Consider the following 27962-nt stretch of genomic DNA (forward strand, 5'->3'; position numbering starts at 1 on the left):
AAAATAGGATATTTAAAAAGAGTATTTTGATTATTAATAAATTTAAAGGGTATTTTGGTTTCTCTAGGTTTGAAATTTGAAAACACTTAACAGTGAGTAATTGTGTTAGTTTGGTTGGAAAGTAAATATAATATATTGCATTAAGAGGATTCAACATTAGTTTATGTTCTACTAAGAAGATCCACACCTAAAAATCTTTAAATTTTATTCTTGTTGTTAAATATTTATCTAAAATTGTAAATTACTCTTATTTGAAAAGATATTTCAGTTTACACCCAAAATACCCTTAATCGTTAATTGTCAATAATTTATAATTTTCATTACTAGCTAATTCAGATAATTTAAAAACTTAACTATAAAGGTAATTCAAGGTAATTTTAGTTTAAACTAATTTTTTTAGTTAAAGGTAATTTGGGTTTTAGATAAATATTTAATAGTAAAATTAGAATATAATTAAAAAAGTTAAAAAAGGGAAGTGTTTAGCAGTAAAGTAAGAGAGGAGATAAATGATATATTTTTATTCTTCATTTGTAAAAAAAAAAAAAAAACCCCAAAAAGATTTGAATTTTTAATTTATAAAATTTGTAAGTCACGATATCATGAGCCGGATACTCGAGTGCAAAGTCGTCTTCAACCTCAAGTGAACGACAAAAGACTCCATTTGCCTTTTGAGAATTGAGGCTATTAATGTAACTTAACTTATTCATCGCTGCCCCTATACGTTTTGAGGAGTTGAGTTTAACCAACCTTCCGCTTATAAGGCCATAGACATCTTCCGGCTTCTCTATTAGCGTTTCAGAACAAATCACTGAGAGCGAGCGAGAAAGAGAGAGAGAGAGAAATGGAAGATCCTCTTGATGCCTTAAGGTCTCTAATGGCTTCCCACTCTCCTCCTCTGGATGCTTTGGTCGTTCCATCCGAAGATTGTCATATGGTTCATCTTTCTCCCCTCTTTCTCTCTCTCATGTCGTTTACTCAGCTTCAATCTACTATCTTTATAGAGTTATCGTTAATCGTAACATGTCGCTTAAATTTGAAATCTTGTTTTCTTATTTGATTTTAAACTTCGTAAAGCAAGATATCTATTTGTTTCGTCGCAACTGTGCTGGAACTTTAGATCATTCAAGCATGTTGTGATCGTCACAACCATAAATTTGTTAAATTGAATACCTATTGATCGACTGTTTATGACATTGATGTTGCAGAGCGAGTATGTTTCTGCAAGGGATAAAAGGCGCGAATTTGTTTCTGGATTTACTGGAAGTGCTGGTGAGTCTAAATTATGATATTGTTGGATCTTCCGCAGTCTTGAAAATCTGAACGGATACTTTTATTCATAACATTACTTTGTGCACTCAATTGGTTGAGGTTTGCATATCACTGAGGTTCCAGGAGTTTTGTATCATATATATTATTTTTTTCTCTGGTCCTGAGGTACTCTAGTGACGTAGATCAGTTAATGATGGTCTACTATTTCTACTTTTTTGGAATGGATGATGGACGATAGGACTGCTCGAAATGATCACCTATGAATTCCACTCTGTTCCTTGAATCCAAGTATCGAGATGGCTATGTTTGGCCTTTCAGAATGGTTGGTTGGAACAAGGAATGGACTGCCATATCCGGTCCTTCCCATTACCATTACACTATAACAAGAAGGAGAAAAAGAAGAGAGACTAGACCAGTGTCACTTGTAAATATTCCCGTGGCAAAGTAAACTGACTTCTTTGGTATTGGTTTTCATTGTTGGTTGTAATGATTTGCAATAGAGAAACATATTCTTTTACTTTCTTCCTTGACATGAGAGATTCCTGGTTTTCCCACTTTTTTCATGATAAAAGACGGTTAGATAAACCTGTTTGATAAATTTTTTGAACTGTATCTTGGCTAGTTTCAGGAATTTTTGTAGGGTGTGATTAAGTGCTTAATTATCTGCGTAAGCTGTTGTACATTGTTTATCTTTCTGTAGCACCCTATCTAATCCATCAAAGTCCAAATTAAAATTCCCATGATTTTGATTATTATGAACTGAGTCTTGTAATGGGGATTGATTAGAAAATTGGACGTTGTTTACTTAGCCTTCGGTAATGCAGCAAAGAAGATACATCCTGAAATTTCTTCAACCTGAAGAGTAAAGATCAAGCAACTAACATATGAATTGACTGAAGGTAAATAAAATTTTTACTGGAACCTTGGCTCTTATTATGTCTAAGAATCCAAGATTGGTAAGGTAGACGTTTTAGAGACTCTTGAAGACATTGTCATTATAATGAATTCAAAGAAAGCTCTGACATATTCTAGGTGAATTAGGACCATTTGAGTTGGTAGAGAGAGGCATTATATTGCTACATCATCCTTCGAGATTTAGGGTTGAAATTGTTAGGTGTTGTTACATATTCAATCCATGTTTGGTGGCTGAAACAGTTTTCTGGCGGTTCCGTTCATAAAAAATACTTGCGACTGAACTGCTCTTTTTATAGCTTTCTTGAAGCCTTCTTCTTCTTCTTCAGATTCTGCTTAGGATTATGTTGTTGCAGTCTTTTTGCCTTCTTGCTTTGGTTTTAATCTTATCGCAGGAGAAAAACTCCCTTCATTTTAGTTTCTGCTGGTTAGGATCTTTGAGCTGTGACTGTCAAGAGGTAGAAGACAGCCACGACTCGAAGACCAATCACCTTTCTTAGGTTTAGGTTAATTAGTCTCTCTCAAAAAGTTCATTTTTTTTTCATGATTGATATTATTAACCATGTCCTTTCTCTTCTTTGGCTTTTTGCATTCGTATTTTTTGGCTGCAAGTTATATCCTTTGACTTCTTTTTCAGTTTCTTAATTTATTTGGAAATCTCATCTTTAATTATTACTCATGTCTTCCAAATTTCTTACATTTTGCTATTAAAAGTTTTTCCTTTCCAAGTTTACCTTTTGGCTTTGATATGTGTTTATTTTTGAGATTTCTCCTAAATACTTTCATGCCGTTCCTATTTCCGTTTTTTGATATTTACAGATTTGTCATTCGATTCCAATATTTACCTAAAACCCTTAAAAATTCTGGTTTATTACAATAGTGCCATTATTTCCTTTCCAAGTTTACCTTTTGGCTTTGATTTGTGTTTCTTTTTGAAATTTCTCCTAAATACTTTCATGCCATTCCTATTTCAGTTTTCTGATATTTACAGATTTGTCATTCTATTCCAATATTTACCAAAAACCCTAAATATTTTTTGGTTTATTACAATAGTGCCATTATTTCTTTAATTTGGACCAGTTTGCCGATTTTGTAAGCCCATGAGTTATCAAATTGGTGTGGAACCTAGGATTTGAGATATATGATATGTTTGCTTGGACTCGACCCCGGTCGTGAACTCCTCGCGCCGCTGCCGCCGCCATTAATTGATTGGGATTGATGGATTAATTATTAATGGCCATTATTTTATTTTGGTGGACTATGGACTGCATCAATTTGGGATATTATTTGTCATGTGAAGGGTTGATTGAAGATATATGGGTCTTTCTTTTTTCCGGTCACATGTAGTGCTACATGTGAGGGGAAGATGGAAGACTTACTATCTGCTTAAGAATTTTATTTGGTGGGGAATTCTTCTATATCTACTCAAGATTTGGTGAATAGTATTGTTTGTGAAGATTTTTATCCTAAGATTGTATTCTACAACATCTACCTACTTGGTCCGTAGTAATCGATGCTACTTTTTACCCACCTACTTGTCACGGTAACTTATATTGCCTTTTACCTATCTGCTGGTCCGCAGTCCCATACTGCGTTTTACCTTTCCTTAACTTTACCGATTACTTGCCTTTTTACGGATAGCTTTATGTGGAGATTCCTCCCTGTTGGTGTTATTTGGATAGTGCCTTTGCTGCTACTATACTTAATTACCTATGGATATGGGTCATCTTCAATACCGTTTATTGTTCTCATTGTTTGATGGTTTGTTCGACTTTTTTTTCTCTTCTAGTTGCTGTTGATTGTCTCTTGGGTGAAGTTCTTTGGTGTTTATCGGTGTCGGCTATTGCTACTCGTGCTCAAGATTGTTGAAGTTCTTAATATATGGTCTTGTTATTCCAAGATAGAGCCATTGACATGTATAGTTGTATTAACTTGTATACTCCAACTTGAGGGGGCGCTGATATTTTACTTTCTCTTTTAGCTTAGGTTTCTATTTTTGGTTACTTGGTCGACAATGATTTATCATGGGCTCAATATTGGCCTTCTATTTTACTTTATTTTCTCTCCATAATATGTAATTAGTTTTAGGAAACTTTATGTATCAGGATTAGGAGACTTTACCTGGTCCCATAGTTTCTGAATAAAGCTATCTTGACATGGGGAGTGCACACACGCAACTCTCATCCCTCCATCTCTTCTTCTCTGTTCTTAACCTCATCACATATTTTGGAATTCTAACAAACATTTTATCAAAATTGGGTATACTAAATTCATGGTACTATATATTCATTGATGAATTCAACTTCAAGTAAATTATGTTTAAAACAAGGTTTTAATTTGGCACTTTTCAAATGCAGACTAAGTGGCTGAATGATAATGCTTTTCCTCAATGTAAAACATGGCTGTATGATATAATTATCTATATCTTGAAATAGCCTGACAAGCCATAGCTTGGCATGATCTCGTTTAGAGCAGGCCTGGGCCTAAGTATCTGGCATGAAGTCGTCCTGAAGTCTGAGGAGGGTCTACAATTGGGGTTTGTTATATGTTGGTTAGTGTCTGTGCTAGTCTTGGCTGAATACTGACCCATTTTTTAACTTTGGTACCGCAAGAATAATTGATTACCTGATCAATGCCAAAACATTTTGTAAATTACATTTGCTTCCAGCAAAAAGTATCAGAGGCATCTCAACCAAACCACCAGTCAGTGCTCTATAATTTCATTGCTGGGGATGTATTTTTTGTCCACAGTTTACCTTGTTCTTGTGTGAGATTAAATGAAACTTTTGCAGCTTGCTCATTAATGTCAAATACTTGAATCATTCTTTCAGGCTTGGCACTTATAACAGCAAATGAGGCACGGCTTTGGACAGATGGTCGATACTTCTTGCAAGCTACACAGCAACTAAGTGATAGGTGGACACTTATGCGTATAGGAATAGACCCAGCTTTGGAGGATTGGATTTCTGATGTAAGTCAGTCTTACTGATGTTCATGCAAATGGATAAACTGAATCTAGCTGTGTAATTTAAACATATTTGTAGTTGAAAGGCTTAGCTGAGTTGAGTTTTCTCAATGTTTTAGGGTCACAACAGTAGTTTTGATGATCAGTTACTTATTACGCTAGATTAGAAAGGAACTTTTTTTATTTTTTTTAATTTTTTTTTCAGTTTCTTTGTTGCTATAAGAAATATTTTAAGCAGGTTGGCGTCCTTGAAATAGGCAAAAATATCTAGGATTTTCTTTTGATCTATACAAAAGGGTCTTTTGTTCTACAGAAAATAATTTCTATCTTGAATGTATAGTTTTTGGCAGAGTTTCTATTTCTTCTTCCACCTGGTGAGACTCAGATATATAAATATATCTTGCCCTTCCCCCACATTCCCCCTTGCCTTCCCAATTTTCTGAGATAGTTTTCATAATAAACTCTAGAAAGGGAGAATATTTTAATTTATCTAAGTAAAAACTGACGTACAAAATAACATCTATGAGAGTTTGGCTGTTATTGCAAAGTGTGTTATTAGGCTTCAATACTGAGAGTTTTAAGTGTTGTATTTAATCTGTCATTATTTTGTTTTCAGAATCTTCCAAGTTATGCTTCTATTGGGGTTGATCCTTGGTGTGTATCTGTAGACACTGCACGAAGATGGGAGCATGCTTTCACTAAAAAACAGCAAAGGCTAGTTCAGACATGCAGAAACTTGATAGATGAAGTTTGGAAGAACAGACCTCCGCCAGCAGTTAAACCTGTTATTATACAACCACTGGAATATGCTGGTCGTTCTGTAGCTGAGAAGTTAAAGGATCTGAGAGAAAAGCTTGCAAAGGAGAAAGCTCGTGGTATCATAATTGCAGCCCTTGACGAAGTAATCTGATTCCTTTTAAACATTTTACATCAGTTGGATAGCTATTGGATGACTCCTAGCATCTGGCATTGATTGTTATTGCTTGAAGTTAACTTGTGTCCATTTCATTTGCAATGCAGGTAGCTTGGTTGTATAATATTCGTGGGGGTGATGTATCTTACTGTCCTGTTGTACATGCATTTGCTATTGTCACATTGAGCTCAGCCTTCTTTTATGTGGAGAAGAAGAAGGTCTCTGCAGAGGTCAGCTTCTTAAAATAAGCTCTAAATCTTGTTTAACACTGTTCTGGGCGTTCTGCCTAAAAACACAGTTTTGGTGACTGGACGTATCTGGTGAATGTTCACTGTGCAGGTATGCTCATATATGGAAGAGAATGGAATTGAAGTCAGGGATTATGATGCAGTGAGCTCAGATGTTGCATTGCTTGCATCTGGTGAGCTCAAGTCCTGTGCAACCAAGGGAACTCAAAATGAAGTTCCAAATGGTTCTGGGCTCAGTTCCACTGAAACAGTAAATGCTGAAAGTGAAGCAGAAGTCAACCATAACTTTGTATGGGTTGACCCTGGTTCATGCTGTTATGCGCTGTACTCCAAACTGAATTCTGATGGGGTCCTACAGCAACAATCGCCAATAGCACTTGCAAAAGCTATCAAGGTACACATAAGTACATAACTGAAACAAAAAGTTATGTGTATACTATATACTTGGATGACTAACAAAATGTTACATTAATTGTTATGGCATGTTTTTGAAAAAAACTGGATGAGCTGTTTTGTTTCTCTCTGACTTTTAGATTGAAATCAAGTCTTAAGGTTAGCAAACTATTGAGATGCTTTGAGTTAGCTTGTAATGGGCTTTGGTCGAGAGACCAAAGATAAATGGATTTAGATGCTCTATCTGCATTTTTGACATATTTTCCTGTTCATTGGGATTTGTTTAACTCAAATGAAACTAGCCAATTCGTATAGAGGGATAATTTTATGTTCAATTTCTTCTTGTTGCGATTTCCTCCATATATTGGTCTTTAAGAAAAATGCAGCTGAAACTCTTTTTACATACTTCCATGGACAGAATTGTCTATATATTATTGTACTATTAGTCAAGCAGCTGACAAAGCCATGTGAGAGTTGGTAGGCTGTTGGCAAGGCTCCGGCAAAGCCTCAGGGGATGTCAACATCTTGGGAGGCACTGGCAAGCCGCAAGGGCTGGTGTAACCTTATGAGGGCCTGGGAGGATCATTGCGCACAGGTGGGGCCCTTTTGGAGGGCCTGGGAGCTGTTGACTCAGGCAGGCAGGGAGAACCCTTGGAGGGTTGGTAGGTGGTGGCAAGAGCAGGCAAGGCCCCTGCAAGGTTTGGAGAGGGTAGGCAGTGCCCTAGGAGGCTGGCAAGTGGCAGATGGGGTCGCCCTAGGAAAGCCTGGATGAGGTGGAAAGGAGCTGCAGAAAGAGTGAATGGCAGCGCAGCAGCAGCGGTCCTGGAACGATGAGTTGGCATTGTAATACCATTATTGTAGGCCTGGGTTTCTAGTCAGCGGCAGTGATCATCAGCATGGTGCAACATGTGTGAACACGTCTAATCAGCCATGCTGAAGCTTCTGTGGAAGAAAAATTTGCCAGAAAAAAAAAAAAATCCTAAAATGAGGGGTTGGGCTCTATACCAAGCTGAGAAAGAAAGAGTTTAAATTCTGATTGTTAGATATGATAGAGGTTGCTCTTATTATAACGAGAATAGCAGTTACAATTTACAAATAGTGTATAATTGCTGGTGCTGAGACATAGTACAATCATAGCTCTTAGACTTCATAGAATGAATCTTGACGTAGTTCAGAAGAGCTGGCCAAGAAGAAACCATCATTATTTTTGGACGGTTGTTCATTAACTGGATTATAGTTTGTTCTGGATGTAGCTTTCCTTTCATTTTCTTGTATGCATGTCTCATGAGATCATCTTAACTACTTTGTGGAGGGGTTGATACTTTACTCTCTGAATGTTTACATGATGGGTAATGTGCAACAAAGCTTATTTTCCCAACTGTTTGGCTATGCTAGCTGGGTTGTTTGTGTCACATTTATGTCAAAGTAGCATTTTCCCCCTTTTCTTTGGATCTGCTGTTGTTCTGTTGTCCTTCCATCCTGATATGCTTTTGCCCCCCATGTTTATATTTTCAAACCCTTTAATTATCAATTGATTGGTAGCTGCCATCTTGTGTATATGCTAATTCTTTTTGTCTTATTGATTGTCTAAAATGTTAGAACCCAGTTGAGTTGGATGGCTTAAGAAAGGCACATATCCGAGATGGTGCAGCTGTTGTTCAATATCTTGTCTGGTTGGATAAACAGGTATTTTATTGAGTTCACGTGCTCTTAACTGTCTCTTTGCTTGAAGCAACTTGCAAATATATCTGAACATCTTAAATCTGCTTTTGAATGCAATAGTATATTTGGTAACTTATCTTTCAGTATCTCTGTTAGATTTAGATTTTAATGATGCACCATGGAGTTCAAGGTGACAACATTGAACAAAAGGAGAGAGTAAAAAATGTGAACTCAATGCAAACTTTCAAAAAAGTACTCTTAAATCCTTGTCGTTAACATCCTTACCAAAACTCTAACGCACTACACATACTGGTTGTTCTCAGCCTAAAATTACCAATTTTATTGCACTCTGTTCTTATTTTGAACAGCCCCCACTTTGAACAGTCCTCTGCCATTGATCCTGGAGTTGGATGGAGGTGTCTGGAGATGGTAATACTTAGTGGGGTAGAACGGAAATATAAAAACATGTTTTTTATGGATCAAGATGCCGGCAAAGTAGTCATTACTCAATAAGTTACATGCAATGGTTACTTTTGCGTTACTACTTTTCCTTAACTTTTTTTTGTTTCTCTCCTTTTTAACAAACATTTTTGCTATTATGCTGCTCCCCCACATATACTGATACAGAAAGTTATGGACTAGAAACAACTTTTTTTGGGTTTTTATGTTGTATGCAAGGAAAAATTTTTGGTCAAAACTTGAATTTCAATCCAAGAAAAGGCCAAAATTTTCAAGTTTCGACCAAAATTTTGGTTGAAACATTTGATTTTTTTTACTGAAGTTTCGAACTTCAGTTTTGAGCCTTATATGGACTCAAAATGATCTGGATTCTTGATGCTACCTATTTCAAGCATAATAAACACAATGGAACTACTAGTTTACCAAAAAAACCATTGAAAAGGTAACATTCAACTATATAGTGTATATGAGAAGAATCGAGAATACTACCAATTACAAGTCTACTCTATTCCATGTCTTCCTCTTCCCTTTGCACCCCATATAAATGATAATACATGTCCCATGATGTTTGGTCCATATAGTTGTTGACGTAGTCGACAGTTTGCAACTCGTATGTGGCTTGGCTAAGATATCTTGATGATGGGAAGTTGGAAATATCCAGATAATGAGCTGATGGAAGGGCTGGTGGTGGCTATATACTGAAAGATTTGCTCAACATACGAGGAACCACCTTTGTCAATAGGGCTAGGGACATTACAAGCTCTATAACCTAGTAAGGTTCCAGTGGCTGACTCTGATAGGTGACAGTGAGAGGGACACCTGTCACACCATAAGGTCCATAACCATAAGCTCCATAAGTCAAACCAGTAGAACCAACACTCTCCACAACAGTACTATATGAGGACTCTGTGGGCCTATGCCATCTGGATCCTCTAGAGGCGGACTCTCCGGAATCATCTATACTTATTGATCTTATAGAGCCCACCAAGCTCTCTGCATCAGTTGGACGGTAAGACCCATATGATGGCGTGTCCTCAGTCCGTGCTGTCTTCCCTTCCCCTTCCCCTTCCTCATATATGTTGACGAAGCATCTTTGCATCTAGATGCAATTCTACCATAGTCTGAATCTCAATGAACTAACTCTCATTGTGAATCTTAGTGGTCGTCCTCCCCCTCCCGCATACTGGTGGTGGTAACAACCCTATGATTATCTAAATCCTAATCATGAGGTCCAACACCCTCCTCATGCCCTCCATCATTGTCGTCGTCGGGGGTGCCTGAGTCGCATCATCCTCAGTGTTGGACAAGACAATCAAATCCTCACTCTGGGTGGATGCACTAGGGTGTGGCACGAAGGGACAGGCGGGCATTGCTTGTGCACTCCCCTCCTGGGTCATTAAGTTTGCCACATCAGCCCCCATCTCCTCAACAATATGTCTATTGGGACAAGTGGAACGACCTCCCTCCTCATCCAGCAATGGCTCTTTCTTGTCCCTGATCTAGTCAACTATTGGGTTATCATCATCATCCATCTCAAATATGTCGGCCAACTTGATATTGTTACTTTCTCTGTCCATCCCTTGTCTAATATGATCCTCCCTGAGTCTCATATTATAGTGTAGGTAGACAAGGTCCTTTAGATGCTTCACACCAATCAGTTGTGCCTCTTTGAGTGGATGAGGCGGAAGTGCTCCAGTTTTGCTCACAACCAGTGGTAGAATGGTAGAACATGTCTGGGAGAGCATTTTGCATGCAATCGTACTTAAATGGGGTGAGTCACGGCCAAATTACAACCACCATTCAGTTGCAACAAACACAGACTCCAATCAATACTTAAATGACTAACTGAAAGATAGAACATAAGTAATTAAATATATATATATATTAAATTAATTTATCCCCAGGGGCCAGATAACCATCCCGATATGGCCACGGAACGAATGAAACTCCCAGTGGCATCCGTAAATGTCTTCATTCAATATATAAAGGAAAAAAAACAATAATTAAGTTAATACTTAAATTACTTAATAACTTAGTATAAAACTATGAATTGTGTGAATATCAAATCACAATCTCACCTCCATAAGGATGATTATCTATTTAGATGGATCCGGTTCCAACCCCTCTACTACAGTTTGGATGGCATCTATCAATTTGTGCCTTATCCTAAGCATGTCTTTGTAATGGTAATTGAGATTTTGATAATATGATGTGTAAAAAAAAAAGATGCAAAAATAAAAGGGAATAGTAAACTGATAATATAATAAAATTAAATTGATTACTAAACTTAATAACTCACCAGCCTTATATAGTGGATGTTGTGACATAGATTCCCATCTAACTTGGATGATGTCGAGGATTTTCTTTTTGCCGTGTGGGTAGACCTAAGCAACTTGCTGCTTCATCCTATCTACTGTAGCCTATATGTGTGGTAGAGTAGGTCTTCTCTGCTGATCTATCGTCCTCAACACATGCATCACAGGCTTAAGCATTCTCACCATTATTCTCACATTATCTAGAAACTGTCATCGAGTATGGTCAACTGTGCTCTCCTTCCTCCTACGGATGAAGAACCCTCCCATCTAAACCACTGTTCCGATGCAAACATGCTCTTAAGGCTAGTCTTCCTATTTTCAAACCTTTGTAGTGCTTTCCAATTGGTAGCAAATCTTGTTATGCCTGGCCTCACTAAGTCACCTTGACACTTGTCCCTCATCATCTTTAGTGCATAGGTGTGGTTATAGATAAAGGTGCTAACTTGTTGGGCTTGCTCCACGGTCTTCTTCACAAGCTTGACCTTCCCCATGTCCTTCACATTAGGTCAATGTAGTGAGCAGCATATGGAGTCAAAAGAGCCTTTATTTTTCTATCAAGACATCACGATAAAGTCATAAAATGTATATTATGTAATGCAATATTGTAATATCTATTCAAAAATGAAAATTAGTACTAGAAGTATAAGCGTGTTTTGATACCTGGGGTTTTACATCATTTTCAACCTAGTCTTCTTGTAGTTGGAGCCATTATCAATCACAATTTGGATCACATTCTCTTTTCCAAACCTCCTTCACCACTTGCTTCAATAATTTATAAATGTATTTTGCATCATTTTTCTCACTGGATGCATCTACTGTCTTGAGGAACACTTTCCTTCCATCACAATTCAATATAAAATTGATGATGGACTATCTAGTGGGACTAGTCCAACCATCAACCATCACAATCACTCAATAATGAGTCCACATGGGCTTCAATCCGTTAATGTACTCATTCAAGTAATCAAGTCCTCTTTATGCTTAGGCAAATAGACATTATATATTTCATGTGGGGTGGGCCCCTGTACACCACTCCTAGCCCTAGCTATCTCCTCAATCATATCTCTATGGTAGGGCCCTTGGGTTGTATGTGCTGGAATACTATGATACATAACCCACTTGGAGAAAGTCATCCCCACTTTCTCCTTCACACTCCCCCACAAGTGCTTCAACTTTCTTTGCTTTTGCTCAGGCCTCTTAAATAGGGTTGGATCATTACGAAGAATCTGGAGATCCGGATCTATAGGATGTGCTGATGAGGCTCGACCCCTTGTTGGGGCCCGTGGGATATGAACCTCCTCTCTCACACTCTGACTCCTCCTTATAGGGACTTGGGAGCTACTTGTGCCTCCCATACCTGCTAGATCTTTAGAGGACCCATAGCCCTCTGTTGCCTCCTTATTTTATCAATCCTCGCCTGCTCCCTACTCTTCATCATCGCCCTCCTGATCTGTGTGGACTCTGTGTCAGGGTCACATCCATGCTCTCCTGGCTCCTTTGGATCAAAATCCTGTTCCCGTGGCTTTGGAAGATCATTTAGGCATGCATCCTCAAACTCCTCCCTCTATAATCTCTTATCTTTCCTTTTTTGCTTTTCCCCCGCCAATTATGAGGCCATTGCCTTCTTCTTATAAGAGGGCACCTTGGTGCATCCTATGACATTTTTATCTCCCCCAGTTATATGAACCTTCAGTCTAGTGGCTTCACCTCCTATTTGTTTCTTGCAGTAATTACACTCACTCTTCTTCTTATTAGTTGTCAGTGGCCTTCCGTGTTGTCAAGCTATGTTTGACATCTTTGAAAGAGAGTGCCTGATACAAGAATTATAGACTAAGTATCTTAAAAAACTCCACAATATGCTCCAAAAATTACATACATGCTTCTAATAATAATCTTCTATTTTTAAATATAAAACAAAAATTACTTAGTATTTTTTAATACCTAAATAATTAAAAAAATATAAAATACGCACAAAATATCTTAAAAAAGCTCTACAACATGCTCAAAAAATTACATACATGTTTCCATTAATACTCTCCTATTTTTATATTTAAAACATAAATTAATTAGTATTTTTTAATATAATTTAAATATCTTTCAAATAATAAAAATAGATAATTAACAACAAAAAAATTGATTCAACACCATCATAGAAAAATTATGTCTTACATACATTAAGTTGAAGCTCATACATCTACTATACATATACATTTTTAGTAATATACATAATTTTTAATAACAGAAAAATAAAAAAATAGTAGGAAGAACCAAAAATCAATTTTGACATTACAAATTCATAGATCAACACTCTCGATCAAAAATACTTAAATTTGGAAGCAATCCAAGAAGATTTGTTGCTCAAAAAAAAAAAAAAAGGGGAAAGTTGGTTACTCACCTCACAAGATTTGAGAAAATCCGCCAATGGAAGACCAAATCTAGTGTTGAATGAAATGGAGTTCCAGAAATTAGGTGAAATGAGGGATGAAAGCAAGAAAAATAAATTTTTTTTTGAAACTAGTCAAAATCTAGAGGGGTGAAACCACTGAAATTGGTGAAAACTCGAAATTCTGGAGTTTCCGGGTGAAACTGGTGATTTTATAACCTATAAAAGTAGCATTTTGGCCGAAACATATTGGTACCAAAATTTTGGTATGTTTTGACCGAAACTTCGTTACATTTTCGTTGATACGTTTGATTTTAGGGAAAAATTTTAAGTTTCGTTTAGTTTTCAAATTTTGCGGATTTTTGTCAAAATTTTGGTAATTTTGACCGAAATTTTTTCCATGGTTGTATGAAGTGCCCATTCCAAATTCATGTTTGCTTTCTTTCCTCAATTTTCTTTCTAAATATACATGATGCAGTTGCATTAGGCATTAATACTGTTTGGATGAAATGTGTTAGTTTAGTAGGCCCCCTAGGAGCAGTTGGCAGTCCAGGCTGAAATTGACTTTTGGGTGGTTATATAATTTTTGACTGCTTGAGCCTTCTAATATTTTTTTTCCTGGTCTACAGTGGGTTTATTTATAGCCTATATACTGGAGGTAAAGTTGGCACACTAGATTAGTGGGTTAAGTTTGAGTTAAATTAGATTATTGAATGGCAAGATAGAGTTCTATTTTTGAGTTCAAGTATTTTGGTGAGTGGGCAAGCCTTGGTGAGCTGGCACAACTGTTAGTTGCCTACTGAATCCTGTTGGTTTCAGGTTTAAAGCTTGGAGACAACCTCTCATGTGATGCAGAGTAAGGTTGCATACAATTGCTCTCCCATATCCTGCAGTAACACTGGCATAATTTTTTTTAAACAACTTTATTGAGTTTGAGTACGGTTAGGAGTTCTTTATGATCAAATTAGGAAGTTTAGAAGGTCTTTGCATGTATGATACATATTTTCAATTGGAGATTATTTGAAAAAAAGGATACTTTTTTTGTTTTTTTTTCCAGTGTTTTGGTGCTATGGAGCAACACATTATTTCACACCTGATTTTCCTCCTCTCTTTTTCCTTCCCTGTCAATGATCTGATTTCTTGGCTTAACAATATAGTTGGACTTGCTTGCAGAGTTGCATAGCCATAATCTGGATCTTCAGATTGCATTATTCCATGGTGTGCATTCTGTTGAGTTGGTTCTGTCTAGATAATATATGTCATTTAGATCACCTGAAAGGCGGACAATTTCAAATTAGTGTTGCCTGAGTTACTATTTGGCCTTTTATTTCTGCCTTCATCAGAACGATCTAGATATCTGGATGCATTTCTCCTATTCATTGTTTGTTACTGTGTACTGTGCTATTTGACCCAGCTTGTATGTGGATCCAATGGGGGCCAATCATTTTGCAATTTCTCAGTTGGGATGCATTTTCTAATTTCTGTGAATGTTGTCTATCTGTATTGACCATTTTCTTGTATGCAAATTCTTCAGATGTAATTTATTTCAAATTTGCAGATGCAAGAGATTTATGGGGCTTCTGGTTATTTCTTGGAACCCGAGGAAACAAATAAGAGAAAGCATTTGTAAGTTCAATTTGTCAAATAAGAGAAAGCATTTTTTTTTGGTGTGAGAATGAGGGATAGGTTTTGAAGTTAGAGTTATAATGTGGAACCACTTATATGAGCTCACAGTTTCTGAAAGTCACAATGACTCTTTGTTCCCTTTCTGATACATTCTCTGGTTAATAGCATATCATTGTTTAACTACTTTTCTTGAGTGGATGATAGAGATTGGATCCGTGTCACCCATATGGCTTGTACAATGGTGTCATTTTGAACCATTGACTTGTTTATATTCCTACTCATTTTTTCTTTCTACCCTGTGTTAGAAGACTATTCCCAAGACCACTAGGATCTCAGGATTCTGTGTGCTAATTAGTGCCAGTCCTGGATCTGTTGGGATCTCCTTTTTGGGTCTTTATTGGTATGTGTATCCCTATATTTGTGCAGCTCTGTCTCACACTTAAATCAATAAACTGAGCCTCTTTTCTGGCTGCATTCTTCTCTTCTCCTCTATATTTTATTATTTGATATACATGGTATCAGAGCCATCTTGATACTGGTTACTCCCTACACCAAGCTTGATTCTCAGCCTTTTTTCTTTCTGAACATGGTCTCCATACACTCCACTTAGAGATCATAACTTTAGAGAAGGGGTGATCACGATGATGTAAATCTGCTCTTGACAATTAAAGCAGATTGTTCATGGTTTGTTGGTGTGAATCGTGTGATCATGGTACCAAATCTCACTCTGGAGGGCAATCTCACCCTTGAGAAAAAGTGAGATCTCGCTCAAGATATGATATTTTTTCCTGGGCAACTTGAGTGAACTCGGGGGCCATCTCGGGGGGTTTTAAGTATCAGCTTGGGCTCAAAGTTGGTGTTTAGCCTATTCTAGGCCTTCTGAACACAATAGTGACCTTAGAGTTGTGAGAAAACAATCCTAACTATGAGTTCTGACTCGACCCCAAGTTTGAAACCGAAATGCTGCAAGAATGAACATTTAAGGTTATATAACATGAATTATAGAACCATTAGGACATATAAATGAAAAGTAAGTGATAACATACATCAAATAACTTAATAGCAACATAGTTCCATCCAAATGAGTACAATAGAACATCACATTCTCGCCTGTTGAGAATACAATAATATAACCATTATAAGTTCAATATAAGTTGTAAGTTTATAACATAAATGTTGGGTATGGCTTAGGTTTCATATTCTGTTGCCGACGACCTTCCCTCAACGCACACATGGTCCCAATGAGTGGGCGGGGTTCCGGGGGTGCCCTGGTGGGGTTTTGCAAGGGGCTGCTTCCCTATGTGTGTAGAGGCCTTATATACTTTGGGCCTCGGGATTTCTTTTGTTTTGTGCTTGGGCCCATGAATAGTTGTGTGGCTTAGGGAAGCTATCAGCAAGAGGAGGCAAAAAATGAACTTGGGAAGCTATCAATGAGTTGGGAGGTGAGGCAGGTCGAGATCTTGACCTATCTTGCTCGAAATGTGGGATTTTGAACTAGTAGGTGGATGCTCGAGATCGAGTTTTGGGATTTTGGAGGCCTTGCATGAGATCTCGTCTCGAGATCTCATCCCATGGGTGTGATCACGATTATGTATATCTGCTCTTGGCAATTAAAGCAGAGTATCCGTGGTTTGTTTGGTGATTGAAGGCTGCAATTGGTTGTCGCTGGGTATTTGTTGTGAAGGTTAACCCTGATGGTTCTCTTGCTGACTGAAGGCAATGTTGGTTATGAAGGTTATGCCTATGTTTATGGAGTGGACTACCCAGATACATTTTCCCTTTTGGCCAAGCGTACTTCTATAGTTCTATTCGCCTTTTGACCTCTTTGACAGCTAATTATCGACGGACTTTTTTGCAACTTGATATTTAAAAAAAAAAAATGCTTCCTTACATGGTACCCTTTAAGAGGAGGTGTTTTCTTGGGTTTGTTGCTAGGGGGAGATTAGTGGGTTGGTATTCAAGTTGAAGAATTCCCTTTATGGGCTTAAATGATCTCCACATGTGGGGTTTGGCAGGTTCACTGGGTTAGTATTTACCTTTGTGTTATCTTGAGGTAGCAGTGATCGTTCAGTTGTACTACTGTCAGTCACATGCAGGGAAGATCTTCTTGATAGTATATGCTGACGATGTCATTATCATACAAGATGACTTTGTTGGGATAGATGCACTCAAGACATATCTCCAGCAGATGTTTTAGACTCAGAACTTGGAAAGCTAAAATATTTTCTAGGTCAGACGTTGCTCAATCCACAAAGGGAGTGTTTCTTTCTCAACAGAAATATGTTGTTGATTTACTCATTGGAATGGGAATGCTTGGATTGAAACCTCTTGACTCTCTTATGAACCAGAATGTGAAGCTTCTTCTTTAAAAAGGGGGGGGGGTCTATTTGATTCTCAAAAATATGGATGACTTTTGGGTAAGCTGAATTAATTAATGGTTACTCGACCAAATATTGTTTTTCCTATTAGTATGATAAGTGAGTTTCTTTCCTCTCCTAGGACATCCCATTGGAATGCAATTTTTCATATCCTTCATTTCTCACTATCTTAAGAAAGCTCCAACGAAGAAATTGATTATTAAAAGTATGGGCATAACAGGTTGAAAGAATTCTCTGATGCTGGCTGAGCTGGATCTTTGGGGGGGGGGGAGAGAAGGTCAATTACTAGGAATTGTACCTATGTAGGGGGGATTCTTGCTTCCTAGAAGAGCAAAAAGTAGAGTGTTATTGCTCGCTCCAGTGCTGAAGTAGAGTATATAGCTATGATACATTTAACTCGCGAAATGACGTGGTTGCAGTAGCTTCTTTTTGAGTTAGGCATCAGGGTTCCTGCTCCTATGCAACTGTGGTGTGATAATCAGGCTGCAAATCATATTTGCTTCCAATCCTGTGTTTCATGAGAGGACAAAACATATTGAGATATATTGTCACTTTGTTATAGAGAAGATATATAGAGTAGATTGGTTGCTCCTTGCCATGTCAAAACTAGTGAGCAGCTTGCTGACATTTTCACCAAGTCTTTAGGAAATGGGCAAATAGAGTACATTTGTAACAAGCTGGGCGTGGTCAATGCATATGCTCTGGCTTGAGGGGAGTGTTAGAAGAATATTCCAGACCCCAAGGATCTTGGGATTAGTGGCTAATTAGTTGCAGTCCCGAGATCTCTTGGGATCTCCTTTTTGGGCCTTTTATGGTATGTGTAGCCCTATGTATGTGCTGCTATCTCTCTCTCTCTCTCACACTTTTAATCAATAAACTGAGTCTCTTTTCTGGCTGCATTCTTCTTTTCTCCTTTCTTTCTCTCTTCCTCTCCTTCTCTATTTTTCATTTTTTGATTTACACCCTTGATTGATCATTGGCAGGGAAACAACAAAATTGACTGAGGTTTCTGTGAGTGATAAGTTAGAGAGTTTCCGTGCCACAAAAGAGGTATGTATGGTTTGACATTTTCTGTTAAATATATGATTGCGTTTATTTTTTCTGGAGAGATTAGCATTCTTATGAGATTTTGAAGCAAAATATCTGTTTTTTTTTATTAATTGACACACGTTTTGCTTATTGTGACTTTTATCACCTTTTCGGGATCTGGTTCATTACAGAAGTCTTCATTTTGGAGGTTCTTTTTATGTTTGAACTTGTCTTTAGGTTCCAATTTGGTTCCAACTGTTTATTTTATTTGCTAAATTGATCTTTTACAGTTACCAGAAGAGGTATGAAATGTTTCTCATGTAATAAGGATTCTCAACATAATACATAAGATAGATACAAGAAACTAAAAGAAGAATTCACCTTTACCTATATATTTAGTCCCTTCTCACACAAAGAACATTGATAATAGTTGAGATAGGCAGCTTTCGTAGGGTTTGCTCATCTCCATGGGAAAGAATATTTAGTTTGGCCCTTGGAAACAGCTTGATGTATCATCTCTCTTCAACCTTCGAGTGAACTGTGGCAAAAGGAAGGAAAAATCATGCCTGACTCCATTGTTTCTGTAGAAGAGCTTTCCCATCTGTGAGTAAATGGTCCATGGTAGCCTCATTAGACCGTACATCTCTATTGGTATATCCTAACAATAGGTAAAACTATAGGGGAGCATAAATCGAAACACTCTGGAGCTACAAAAATAGTTATCAAATAGTTAGCACCACATAACAAAATATTTCTCCTAAGAGTTGTCAATATGAATAAGAGATTCTCTATTATAGTCAATTCTGAATGTCTAATGTGGGTTTTGGATGGCTATATGTATAGAGTTGAAGTCGAGTGAAGCTAGAAACATAGTAGCGGATGCAATGAATGGAGCTACCGGGCAAATGAGTGAGCTTAGCCTGGAGTGTGATGTGTGAAAGCTGTTGCACTTCAGCACATCCATTTCTTGGACTAGATCATACAGGTTGCTGTGAGATGAGGCTCAGCATGGAATAGGTCAGCAAAAGAGGTCTGAATCTACCTGTTTTGCGGCCACTGTAGCAAACAGTCACATGGCTGATCAGTCTTGGTCACTCTCACCCTTGGACTCCTACTAGGTATTACTTTTAGAAAGAAAAAAAGGTGCCGGGTCTCTGAACTAATCCACTTGTGGAGTGGTAGCTGACACTCCAACTGAACTTGCCATAGAAAAGTAATTACTCAAAAGTTTTTGTTGAAAATGTTTATTTGGAAGTTTCCCAAAAAGCTAATCATAGGTTCAATCAAATACCTTCTTGTGTATTGGCATGGTTCCACTGTTAACTCTCACAGGTACTCCACTAATGTGCACTCTCCCATTGACCTGATTTCCAGAATCTCTGTTTGGCTACCCAGCAAACTCTGTTTGGGCTGAAATTTGATAGGTGAGCACTAATCCTTGTGGTATATCTGTCTGAAATTTGTTCCTGAACTGAGCCTTTTTGTGGCTGTAAATGGACAATATCTATTATTTTCCACCCCTACGTGGCATAGAGGAAATCAGATCTTGAAAAATAATTATTGTTGTATTGAAGTCAAGAATAAATGAATCCCTACTAACTGCAGGCGATTGGACAATAGTAACGTTTTTCTATTGTGTCAGTCAGATCTCTCCATGAAATTGGGGTAGGCCAACATATAATATGACTCTCCCTAGACCCTGCAATGGTGGGAGCCTTGTGCAGTGGGTATACTTAGCAAATGAATCCAATTCTGCAGCACCAAATCTTGGCCACATTTGAGTGTGTCAAGTTGCCAACGTAAAGTGTGCTTGGAAACATGAACAAAATGGTTATTTTCAAGTATTCCTTTAGAAGTGAAACTTTTATGACCATGTGTTTGTGTCCTTCATGAAATGAGGCAGCAAAGACTCCATAAAAGACTGCCTTAAAAGTCCATATACTTTGGAGAAAAACCTGCATTATTGGGCAAATGGCTGTAGAGGTCCCTAATTTTTTTCTTTTTGATGAATAAAAAATTCATTAACCATTGGAAAGAAGGGGGAGGGGAGGAGGAAGGAAAATACAAGCAAACCAGACGGGCTAAGCCTAGACAAAAGCTAACAAAAGGCACTGAGCAAAACAGAAAAACTAAAATAGATCAATTGGCCAAGGCCAAACGAACAGGCCAAAAATTAATTTTTCTGCTACTTTTTTTCTTTGTCTTTCTAGGAAAGTTGAAGCCAACGATGAAGTCTCCATCTACAAGGTGGCACTCCTTAGTAGTACGATTACTTCTCCTACAACCATCACAATCAGAGTTGCCACTATCCAAAATAACTCTTCCAATGATGCAAGAGAGAAGTCTTGCCCTCTAAGGTTCTCTAGGTTTGTGGGCCCTTTACCCACAATTTCCAAAGGAGAAGCTAAAGTAGCCACCTGATCCTTGAGAGCAACAGATGGGATGAGTGGTGTTCAATAGGGACTTCGAGTTATTAGATTAGTAGGGGAGCGAGTGATGGCAAAGGGGTTGTCTAGACTTTTATGGAATTTTGAAATTCCAAATTGGAAGGAGTAATAGCCAAGGAAGAGGATCTAAGAGTCGGGTAGGAGGCCCACCAGGAAGAGGGGTGGGGGGAGGGGGTTGAACAGTTGGGCCTAGCCTAAAACTCTAAAAGTAGGGATGGGGGACAGTTTTTAGGCCTTGGCTAGACCTAGAAGAAGGGGAGGGTAGGCCTAGATAAAAATTTGGGCCCGTGAGAACCAAAGGGGGAGAAAGAGGTATGGAGAAGAGAAATGAGGGACACGTGGGGATGGAGACTAGGTTGAGTGGTGTGCCCCACACAGGTGGGCCTAGAAGAGACGTGCAAGAGAGGAGAGAAATCGAGTACAGAGAAGAAGAGGGAATTTGGGGCTTTATCGATCTAGAAGGAAGAAGAGGAGAAGCATGGTTTGTGGGCCCTGCGCATGAGTTGTGCAAGAGAGAATAAGAGGAGTCGGGGCAAAGGGAGCTTTGGGGGTAATTGAAGTAGGAGGAAGAATATGAGGAACAGAGGGTTGCAGGTCTTTAGGAGCCCTGGCAGGGTGAGGGGAGAAAAGTGTAAAAAGGTTGAGTAGAATAGGGAATTGAGTCACTTACAGAGGGGCCATGGTCAGGAGCAAGAAGAAGGTAAGGATTCAATTGAGAAGCAGGAGAAGGGGCAGAGGGCTATGACCAATGGGGGCAAAGGGGATGCAATTGAGAGGCAGGGGGAGGATGGAAAAGGGAAACCAGCAGGATGGGGAGGAGGAGTAGGGTAAGGGCAGGCGGCAGGAGCAAGCCCCAAAATGGAGGTGGTAACTGGGTTGGCAGCCGAATGGATAGGGACTGGATCCAAATTGGTGCAAGGTAGAATAGGGTTTTATAGAGGGGGCTCTCGGTCAGTGACAACGATCTGCCCGAAGGAGCAAATTGGTTGACTCGATTGGCTGAAGTGTTGTCTGGGTTTATAAGGGCTCTAGAGTGCAGATTAGTGTTTGTAGCAGTTGGTTGGCAAGGTGCTTGCAGTGGCAACATGGGCAGTCTTGATAGTGGCAGACGACAGAAGAGCAGCGAGGGCGATCACTGGAGTTGCAGGGGGCGGTGGTATCTCTGTTCTGGTGGTGGTGATGTTGGTATCTGTATCTCTACTCCTTGGTTAGCCTCCTGGAGGTTTCAGGGTGCCTCAGTTTGGGGGTGAATGGGAGGTGTGGGTTCAATAGTAATGAGGTTCAGGCTTTGGACAGAAAGCAAAGGTGGAAGATCCGTCAGATGCTAGAGGGATGAAATGCAGGGTAAGGTTTGGGTTGGGGGAGGGGTTTGAGGGGGAGAAGAGAGAGGACTAGGACTAAGGACCAGCCGAGGTGCAAAGCGTGGGGGGAAAAGGAAGGTAGGGGAAGGGATCATCGCTGGAGATCAGATGTTCTCAGGTAATACTTTATTAGCAGAGTTCTATTTTCTTCACTGTCACAGGCTACCACCTTAAACAACCTGTTGGTGATCAGAGGGGGAGAAGAGAGAGGACTAGGACTAAGGACCAGCTGAGGTGCAAAGCGTGGGGGGAAAAGGAAGGTAGGGGAAGGGATCATCACTGGAGATCAGATGTTCTCAGGTAATACTTTATTAGCAGAGTTCTATTTTCTTCACTGTCACAGGCTACCACCTTAAACAACCTGTTGGGCATATTTAGTTGTGAGGTCCCTAAATTCAGTAATAAGGTTTGGCTCTCTTACATTGCCAATGCAATCTCATTAGCTGAATTTCTGCACTGTTCTGATCCTTAACCTTTTCCTTTTTTTTGGATGAATAAATAAATTCAGTAACCAAACAGGAGAAAAGGGGAAAGAAAAAGTAGAAAGCCAAAGACAGGCTCAATAAAACTAGTGCTGAACACAAGTACAAGTAGCATGAAGCCATACAATCAGACCAGAAAATACAACCACAACCAAATTGGACCAAAAGGGTGGTAGGCCCAGCTAGGCCGATGCAGTCTTGGTTGACCGACACGAAAAGCCTTCATTGCAACAATGCGCAGAACATGCAGCAGGGATGAGATGATATGGCTTTAGCATAATTCCTTCAATTTAGGTTAACTTGAGGAATGGCTTAAGCATTCATAAGTCCTATATAGATAGATGTTTCAGGCTTCACCCACCACAGAAATCTGGTCAGTTTTACATGGGTCCACCGTATGATTGTTAAGGGAGATGCTTTTTTTTATGACCTATTGCTTACCTTAGATAACGAGGTGATGAAATCTATCATATCTTTCTCCTTGAAGAAGCCTGGCCTGTATTCTCTCATGAAACATATGTACCTTTGTTTGATTGACAAATTATTTTGCAGGTGATTCATGAGTGAACTAAACATGGTTCTGAAGGAAGTGATGTATAAATTGGCATACGGGGATACTTCCAGCTTTTTTGCATGTTTCTTTTCCATCTTTAACATCTTGACTTTTTGTTTTCCATGCTTCTCAGACATTGCTTTTGTCCATTGACTGAATTTTCTCTCATGTTACCAGTTTTCCTTATTACATATATTTTCTTTCCGTCTTTCCTGATTTCTGATATTATTGTCATCTCCTCTGAACACACTTTTCCATTGGTTATCTGCAGCATTTCAGAGGGTTAAGTTTTCCAACTATATCATCAGTTGGGCCAAATGCAGCAATTATGCATTATGGACCAGAGCCAGAAACATGTGCTGAACTTGATGCAGATTCTATTTACTTGTTTGATTCAGGAGCACAGGTTTATATACAATCTTGAGTAGCATGTTCATTAAATCTTAGCATGATCTCGTTGGTTTACCATCTTGTTTTTTTCCTTTCTCCATCCTACCCCCAAGCCTCCTTATTTTGGCCTGTGGGTAGTGCCAGATGGGTTGTTTATGATTCTTCTACATGTGAGTCACCTTTTCTCATCAAGCTTGATCTAGAGTATCCATATGATAGGAAATCAAGGGATTGGGCCGATGTGCATTGCCATTATGTACTTGCGTTAATACGTTACAGTAAATTGGCAAGTTTCCTTTGTGGATCAGCCAGTAGACTTTTAAGGTTCTGATAATAAAGACTATTGGGATTTTTCCATCTTTCATAGAGCCATCGAGCCGGAAACTGCCTTAATATGAATGACGAGGTGGCTAATATGTGGCTCTCTATTTCACTGTTTCATGAAAAGATTATCAGCCCATGGGTCCTTTTAAGGCATGTAGTGTTTAAAAAAAAATGCTTACATGACTCCCATTTAAAATAACTAGCTTTCACTCATTAATTTGTCAACTGATATTTTGCTGGTTTTGAAGTATCAAGATGGAACGACTGATATAACACGTACAGTTCATTTTGGCAAACCTTCAGCTCATGAGAAGGCATGCTATACTGCGGTAGGTGGATTTTCTTGCCAGTGCTCAAACCAAATTTTATTTGCTCTTCTAGTTTTAATACTGCTTAATAGTGGTCATTCAATATATATGATTGTTCCACTAAAGTAAATTTAGTTTCTGCACTCAAAGAAAACGTCAGTCTTGACTTTTTGTAGGAATACCAGCAGTGCAAGCTTCTGTAAAAAACAAACTCTAACCTAATTACCTATCCCACATACACATACCAAAATCCTCAAACCCTTTAAATACTGTCAACTCTAACTTCCCCACACTGATTTGGTGATTCCTCTGGAGCTAGATTGGGTCTTCAGGTTTTGGGTTTTCTTACACATTTCATATGATTGCCTTGTTATGTAGATTACCTAGCTGACTGCTGTGTGATATTGCTTTGTGTTTTGGTTGTGGATAGTGTCCTTCTTGTTCCATCTTTTAATGATGTCCAATGTATAAAGTATATTCTCCCTTATTTGTATCATTTTGTAAATTTTTTTTGGCCTGCTGGTAGAATTTGTATGGACTTCCTAATATTTTTTAAGTTTGACTGGTGGAGTATAGGTTCTCAAAGGCCATATTGCTTTGGATACTGCCAGATTTCCCAATGGAACAAATGGTATTGTCAAGTTAACTGTTTAATTTTTTGGACTTGGTAGTGCGTATCTTCTTTAACCTTAGAAAAACTTTCTTACAGGACATACTCTTGACATTCTTGCTCGAGTTCCATTGTGGAAGGATGGTCTTGATTACCGACATGGAACTGGTCATGGGATTGGTTCTTACTTGAATGTTCATGAAGGTATGCATATTTGATATAGTAAGGCTTCTCTTTGTAGATCACCTAGAATTTCTATTTCTATCTGATGTGCCTGCAATCTGCTGATTACAATGTCATTTATTTCAACCATGAGCAGGACCTCATCTAATTAGTTTCAGGGCACCAGCTCGAAATGTGCCATTACAAGCTTCAATGACTGTAACAGACGGTTAGTGTCATCCTTTAGTTTACTGTTTTTAGGAGCTTCACATTTGTTTAATTGATTTGACAATTTACTCGCTAAGTTTCCTTCTATTGTCAGTTCTGTGCTTCCTGTTCGTAGACTATCATCTAGATTATGTTTCTTTTATTATCACTTATCTTCGAACCAAAAAGATTACAGGGTATTTTTGGTTGCAGCATAATTTTAACGTAGCTAATAACAAAAATTTGAGAATCTCGAACTCCTCAAGATGAGTTTACATCGGAGACAAAATACTTGCTACCTTGAGACGCACACGTTTAAAATTTGAGAATCTTGAACTCCTTGAGATGACAGAGTCAAAATACTTGCTACCAGAGACAAAATACTTGCTACCTTGAGACACTTTGAGATTTAAAATTTCAGAATCTCAAACTCCTTGAGATGAGTTTATATCGGAGACAAAATACTTGCTACCTTAATATACTTTGAGATTTTGAAGTGATTTGACAGATAAGGTGCCTTTTTTTGTGTGCGATTGTGTGTGGGTTTCTTCTTTTTATTTTTTATTTTCTTTTTGGGGTTGGGGGGAGGGAAGGCAGGAAAAGTTGGTTCTTGACCTAGATTTTAAAGCTTGCAGTCGATACAGCCTGAGCTCAACACAGAGGGGGGTAAATCCTTGGTTCTTGATTTATTTCCGCTCATCATCACTGAATACTACTGGGGGTTGTCACATCACTATGAAGTCATTGATTGAGTGGACTTGATCCTGCACATCTTTTCACCCAAAAAAAAAAAAAAATCCTGCACATGGTAGTCCGTATCAGTTGGGCGGGCATATTCTCTTTGTATTGTATTGTTGGCAATTGGGACAAGGAAGACTACAGTAGTAGGTAGCCATGGTAACAAATTAATACGAGTTCTTAATTGCACTAAAATACTGATTCTGCAATACGTGTAGCATATTTGGCGTCACATTCTTGTTTTTTCAGAACTAAGAAATACTTGTTCTAAACTGGATGATAAATGGTTGTATGTCTTTCCATTTCAGAACCTGGTTACTATGAAGATGGGAATTTTGGCATTAGATTGGAGAATGTGCTTATAGTCAAGGAGGCTAACACAAAATTCAACTTTGGAGAGAAGGGGTACTTAGGTTTTGAGAACATAACATGGGTATGTCTTCGTATTCATATGCATCATAATGTTTGCTGCTTATTGCATCTATTTTATGTCATTTTGTTCTGATAATACCCCATCAGTTGGGAGATGTGTTTTTAATTTCTATGCATCTGAACAACTGCATATGGAAATTTTAATGTGCATCGATTGTCAAGGTGAACCAGCTGACTCAGGTGAGTCAATGGAATAAGTGGATGTCTAAAACTTTGTTGGCCTGGTTGATCCCAAACAATTGTCCTATTCTGTTGTCATATGATGTACTTCAGGGTTTGGGTCAAAAAATAATTCCAGTTTTCTCTCTCACTTTTATCTAATTGAGAAACCTGATGGTCTCTTTTGGAAAGCATTCATTTTGTCAAGTGCTTGGATCATTGTGTTAGTTTTCAGCTTTTCTCCTGTATATGATCTTCATGCAATGATGCAGTTAACCTGGTTAACTACATCCCACCTTGCATAAATCCACGTCATCAGGATGGATAATCAAATATGTGAATTGGTTTCTGTAAATTTTTTTTTGTGATATTTGACAGCAACATATCTTCCTTTATGCAGGCTCCCTTCCAGAAAAAAATGATGGACCTGCGACTCTTATCACCTGAAGAACTAAATTGGGTAAACACATACCACACCAAATGTAGAGAAATTTTGAAGTCACAGTTGGATGAATCTGAGATGGCGTGGCTAACTAAAGCTACTGAGCCTATAATTGTGTAATGTACCTATTCTCAGGATCCAGTAGAGCATTATCTATTACTTACCAACAATCAGAATAAGTGACTATTTATTTACGACTGGTGCTTTCACATTCTAACTGAGCTGGAAACTTTGATACCTTTCATTGAGCTTTATCCTTGGAATGTATTTGGAACTACATCTTTTAGTTAGGTTCTTTGTGGCTGGAAAACATATGCATGTCCTTCTTGTTATATACATTATGACTCAAACCATTAAACTAGAACAAACCATGTAAGTGAGAGAACTTGGCTCTAATCCGGTTTGTTGGGTCCGTCTATCACTTCTTGCCTTCTCGGATGATTGTTGGCTTTGAAGGACACTTCCTTGTGAATGCCATGTGGCATGTTAGATTTTTCGGATAACCCTTGTCAAGTGCTTGAGAAGTTATATCTTGTCAAAAGTGATGCTATAAGAGGAACAGAATGCCAATTAAGGCATTAAATCTGGTGCATTAAATGCCCATCACTGATCAGGAAGCCTTTCATTCGCTCAAGCTTCCTCAAGTATTGATCCTTTACTATTTGTCTGCCAAATTAAGGGATTGATATCACATCCACACCCACACCCACATGAATGTAAGCTCTTGATAAGTTTGGAACATGGTGCAATTGGCTTGAAGCTTCACCAGAAAGATTGAGTTCTTAACTTGGTGAT

At 38.4% G+C, this 27962-nt stretch overlaps 1 protein-coding gene across 1 annotated transcript; it reads left to right on the plus strand.

The window, feature by feature from the left end:
• Nucleotides 1–754: 754 nt before the first annotated feature.
• APP1 (aminopeptidase P1) lies at nucleotides 755–27880 on the plus strand. The gene is made up of 16 exons (XM_089157164.1): nucleotides 755–934; nucleotides 1206–1269; nucleotides 5013–5152; nucleotides 5763–6047; nucleotides 6167–6289; nucleotides 6399–6701; nucleotides 8300–8386; nucleotides 15078–15145; nucleotides 18507–18573; nucleotides 23667–23801; nucleotides 24358–24438; nucleotides 24994–25048; nucleotides 25127–25231; nucleotides 25347–25418; nucleotides 26443–26567; nucleotides 27126–27880. Exons 1-16 carry the CDS (start codon nucleotides 842–844, stop codon nucleotides 27285–27287), a joined length of 1965 nt encoding a protein of 654 aa, XP_089013290.1. The 5' UTR covers nucleotides 755–841; the 3' UTR covers nucleotides 27288–27880.
• The last annotated feature ends 82 nt before the right edge of the window (nucleotides 27881–27962 follow it).

This window comes from Hakea prostrata, chromosome 5 (genome assembly GCF_041222555.1).
Source record: "Hakea prostrata isolate BN-2017 chromosome 5, UWA_Hpros_2, whole genome shotgun sequence".
NCBI lineage: Eukaryota > Viridiplantae > Streptophyta > Magnoliopsida > Proteales > Proteaceae > Hakea > Hakea prostrata.

Coding starts and splice junctions, on each gene's coding strand:
- APP1 (XM_089157164.1), top strand. CDS start 842: ATGGAAGATCCTCTTGATGCCTTAAGGTCTCTAATGGCTTCCCACTCT. Junction 1,270..5,012: donor TGGATTTACTGGAAGTGCTG/GTGAGTCTAAAT, acceptor TCATTCTTTCAG/GCTTGGCACTTATAACAGCA. Junction 15,146..18,506: donor ACAAATAAGAGAAAGCATTT/GTAAGTTCAATT, acceptor GATCATTGGCAG/GGAAACAACAAAATTGACTG.